Source organism: Pygoscelis adeliae, unplaced genomic scaffold (assembly GCF_000699105.1).
Source record: "Pygoscelis adeliae isolate BGI_AS28 unplaced genomic scaffold, ASM69910v1 Scaffold173, whole genome shotgun sequence".
NCBI lineage: Eukaryota > Metazoa > Chordata > Aves > Sphenisciformes > Spheniscidae > Pygoscelis > Pygoscelis adeliae.
The window spans coordinates 153,206-157,742 of record NW_008824409.1 but is presented as its reverse complement, the minus strand read 5'-3'; the positions used below and the strand labels follow the sequence as shown (position 1 = coordinate 157,742).

General features: G+C 61.3%; 1 protein-coding gene across 1 annotated transcript in view; it reads left to right on the top strand.

Moving 5' to 3' along the window:
• Positions 1-4,303, top strand: part of ERN2 (endoplasmic reticulum to nucleus signaling 2) — an 8,854-nt gene extending 4,551 nt beyond the window's left edge. The window contains 9 exon segments of the mRNA XM_009320518.1: positions 64-313; positions 585-675; positions 1,305-1,494; positions 2,278-2,377; positions 2,574-2,729; positions 2,732-2,769; positions 3,501-3,648; positions 3,762-3,889; positions 4,142-4,303. Coding sequence (XP_009318793.1) covers positions 64-313; positions 585-675; positions 1,305-1,494; positions 2,278-2,377; positions 2,574-2,729; positions 2,732-2,769; positions 3,501-3,648; positions 3,762-3,889; positions 4,142-4,303 — 1,263 coding nt within the window.
• The last annotated feature ends 234 nt before the right edge of the window (positions 4,304-4,537 follow it).

The following is a 4,537-nucleotide window of genomic DNA, read 5'->3' as shown; positions in this document are numbered from 1 at the left end:
CTGCCGATGCCCCGGCTCTGCTCTGGGCACGGGAGCTGAGCGCTCCTGTGGTTTGTGTTCCAGAAACTGCAGAAGCAGCATGCGGTGCAGCAGCAGCAGCTGGAGAAGCAAATTCAGCTCCTGCAGCAGCAGCAAGAGATGCTGCTCCCGGGCCGGGTATCTGCGGAGGGTGTCCCTGCAGAGCCCGGGGAGCCAGGGCTGAGCCGGGGAAGCACGTTGCAGCTTTCGAAGAGCTCCGGCCCCTCAGCCCGCCTGAAGGACCTGGCTAATGGGATGGTCAGCCTGGATCCGGCTGTCCCGGCGGCTGCTGAAGGTGTGTGCAGGTGGAAACGGGCAAGGTGCGAGGGGCGCTCTGTCCGTAGGTGTTGTCACCCAAAGCAGGAGCAGAGATGCCCCACAGATGAGGGGGCTGCGCCCCAGCTGATGGGGGAGGAGATGCAAAACCTGCTGCTGGATAAGCATGGGCTACAAAAGCAATTGCAAGAGTAGTAGGGCCCAAAGAATGGCCAGGTGGTTCAAGAACTGGATGTCCTTCGTATAGCACTAAGGCTCGTAGGTTGAAGGATGGCTGTCTTCCGCTGCAGATGCAGAACCAGACGTGATTGTAGTTGGGAAAGTTTCTTTTAACCCCAAGGACGTGCTGGGCCACGGAGCTGGAGGAACCTTTGTCTTCAGGTGGGTGGTACCCCGGGTGCCTGCCCTCATTCTGCTCTCATTCTCCTGGGAGCCACAAGTACGGTGCTAAGGCAGCTCCTTCCCTGGCTGGCCGCTGGTGTTTCAGGGGCTTTTGAGAATGGGTTGCCACCCTCCCCTTCTCATGGTCCTCATCAAACCCATCTGGAGACCCCGGCCCATGGCCTTCAGTAACCAGGTACCGGTACGCAGGGCAGGTCTCCCCCTCGCATCAGCACCCTGTGCTCCCCTTCCCCTGCTGCCTGCGCCAGGCTGTCGGGTAGCTGGCTGTGCCTGCTCCAGGCAGCTCTCAGCAGCGGCAGATCTAGTCCCTCATAAGGTTCCCCTGAGCCCCTTTCCCCAGCAATAAACACAGCATGAAGCAAGGGAGGTTATTTTCCTACAAAAAGGGGAACCTGAACCCCCAGTTTCCAGCTCACTGCAGAGATTTCTGCCTGTCCATGGCTTTGACAAGTCTTTGGGAGTCACTGCAAGGTGACCTATGCTGAGGACCCCCAGGGCCAAGTTCCCAGCATCGGCCAGAGCCTGGCCAGGCTCTGCATCTGCAGCGCCGGGCTCTGCTCTGGCTGGGGAGGGCCATGCATGGATGCCACCATCGACTGTCCGCGCAGGGGACAGTTTGATGGCCGGAACGTGGCTGTGAAGCGCCTCCTGCCCGAGTATTTCCATCTTGTGGATCGCGAGGTCCAACTGCTCCGGGAGTCGGATGAGCACCCCCACGTCGTCCGCTACTTCTGCACGGAGAAGGACAAGCAGTTCCACTACATCGCCATCGAGCTCTGCTCCGCCACACTGCAGGAGGTGAGCCTGCAGCCCTCTCCCTGCCCAGCCCTGGGGACACGGGGTTGGCTGCATGGGGCTGCTGCTGGGGTTGAGACTGGATGTCCCCATCCCCCTGTTCGCAGGTTGGTTCCCAGGGACGCGAATCTGGTCCTGTCTGTGCTGTTAGGGAGGTCCTGCAGTGCTCCTGCAGGAGCAGCGTGCTGTGCATGCCCGAGGGCAGGGTTGGCAGTCAGCAGCTCCGGGGTTCAGAGCCCTCTTTGGTGTTCCTGCCTGTCCTCGGGCGTACAGCCCTGCTCTGAACCTGCTTCCCAGCAGTCAGAGGGAACAGGGGTCGGATCGGGCACGGGCAGGCTGTGAGACGCTTTGGAGAGGCAGAGCAGCCAGCAGCAGCACTGCTTCTGTGTCAGACAAGCCCCTGCCCTTGTTCTCCTGCCGATTTGCGCTCTCAGGAGGAGCAGGGGAGCTCTGAGCCTCCGCATCGGTCAGGGCAGTTGTTCCTGTGCTGGGAAGAGAGTCGGCATGGGGGAGGAGAAGCATCCTTTTACCGCTCCTTAAAGCAGGAGTGTTGCTGAAGCTGTGGAGGTCTGAGGACGCAAGTGAGGGCAGTTTGCTGCAGAGGGAATAGATGCTGACTGGTAGACCTGGAAATGGCAAGCCTTGGGCACAAAAGGCTTCCGCACGGGCTTGTCTCCTTCCACCTCTGTCAGCCTGGTGAGAAGTCTCTCTCCCGGCACGCCTTGCCTTGGTTGCCCCAGTAAGTCAGGCCTCCGTTCATCTCTTTCTACTTCTGTGTGGTTCCAGTACGTGGAAAGCCCCAGCTTCGATCGTCGCAGCCTGGACCCGGTGTCTCTGCTGCGTCAGACCATGTCCGGGCTGGCCCACCTCCACTCCCTCAGCATCGGTAAGAGGGCAGCGCCCCACCGCCACGCATGGGCAGGAGGGCAGTGTGTCCCGTCTTGGTTCTGTCCTCAGCTGAGGCTGCGGGGTTCAGGCAGCAGCTGTCAGGGTCAGCAGCATGCGGGGCGGCAGTCAGAGCCCTTTTCTGCTTCGGCCCTGCCGCCGCGTTGGCAGGTGACACTGCGCACACTGTCTTCCAGTCCATCGTGACCTGAAGCCCTGTAACATCCTCATCTCCATCCCAAATCACCACGGGCAGATCCGAGCCGTCATCTCTGACTTTGGCCTCTGCAAGAAGCTTCAGGGGGGACGACAGAGCTTCAGCCTCCGCTCCGGGATCCCTGGCACCGAGGGCTGGATCCCGAGGTGCTGCAGGAGGCCCCGAAGGAGAACCCCGTCAGTGAGCCGCGGATGCCTCCCCTCGCCTAGGGTCCTCCTCGAGCCTGTCGTGGCAGAGTCCCCCCGTGCTGGCAGTGGCCTTGCAGTGTGCTGCTGAAATGCACAATTAAGACAAAAGTTCCGAGAGCCCAAGCCAACCCAGATGCACCAGTGCTCCTCGCCAGGACTGCCCGAGTCAGCAGCTGCCCCTGCTCTCCTGCCCTGGCGGGGACAGTGCCCGGCTGTGTTCAGCGCAGGGTGTCTCATCTGGCTACAGTCCTTGGAAATTCAGGGTGGGGAGGTCGGAGGGGGCCGTGGCTTGCTGCCGAAGGTTATGCTTCTGCTCGTCTGTTTAGCCCAGGGAATCCTGTTCCTGCTGGAAGCCGGTTGCTGTACTGGTCCCTGGCAGGGCACATACTGGTGCTGGCAGCGTGCTCCCCATAACCTCATACTGGGGTCAGGTTGCACAGCTGGGTGAGACGCCAGCAGCCCTGGCGTGTCCGCCTGGCCGTGAAGTCCTGACTTCTGTCTGTGCCTCTGAAAACCTCTTCCCTGGTAAGGACCTGATGTGATGGGTGCTTCACTGACTCCAGAAAGCAGGGCAGGCAGGAGCCCTGGTGCAACGCGTTTTCCAGCAGCTCTGTAGCAAATGACCAAGCATTCACATAAAAGAATGGAAAAGTGGGGAGGTGAAAGCTTTCCTCACCCCTTGCTGTGCGGGTCCCATCTCCCTCCTTCGTGTTTTGCAGACGTGTGCTGTGGACATCTTCTCAGCTGGCTGTGTCTTCTACTACGTGGTGTCAGAAGGGCAGCACCCGTTTGGGGACAGCTTGCGGCGACAGGCCAACATCTTGTCAGGCTCTTACCAGCTGAGCTGCCTGCAGGAAGAAGCTCACGGTGAGACCCTTCCCCACAGGCATGTCCCTGCGGGGAAGCCCTGAGCTGAGGGGCGCAGCTCCTGGTCCTTCTCAGGGGGGCTTAGTTCTCTGTTGTGTTGTTTCGCCTACCAGACAAGCTTGTTGCGCGAGAGCTGATAGCGGCGATGATCAGCCCCGAGCCCCAGCGCCGGCCCTCGGCCCCCATGGTCCTTGTGCACCCCTTTTTCTGGAGTCGGGAAAAGCAGCTGCAGTTCTTCCAGGTGAGCAGCGCCATCCCACCAGGCAGTGAACATAGGTGTACTCTGAAAAACAAGCACTGGAAACAGCTGTATTTAGGTCAACATGCTCACTTTGAGCTACTTTTGCAAGGGTTGGGGTGTCCCTGGGTTTGGGGCCAGGGCCAAACCCTCTTTGTCCCTCCTCAGCACCGGCTCTGTTCCCTGGTGCTGGACGGGGCGGTGTGGGGCGAGGGCAGTGCCATACCTGCCCCGTCCCTGCTCTTGGGTACGCAGGACGTCAGCGACCGCGTTGAGAAGGAGCCTGCTGAGGGGCCCATTGTCTCGGCCCTGGAGGCAGGGGGACGGTCGGTGGTGAGGACCAACTGGAGGATGCACATCTCCCTCCCGCTGCAGACGGGTGAGCGCGCGGGGGCCCGGCTCAGCACTGCAGCCTGAGCCTGCTGCCGCCTTTCACGCACAATCGGGCAGGGAATGGGGCTGCCGGGTCCGGTGTCCTTTTCTGGGCAGGAGGCACCTGCTTGTGCCCAGGAGCCGAAAACCAGGGTGGGTAAACGTGCCAGCCTTTTCTTGGGAGGGCAGAGCAGAGCAGCGCCCAGGTTTGCGGCAGGCTGCGGTGCTCGCCGTGCGCACCCCAGGGCATGGGGGCTCGGGGCGGCGCTGGCAGCACCA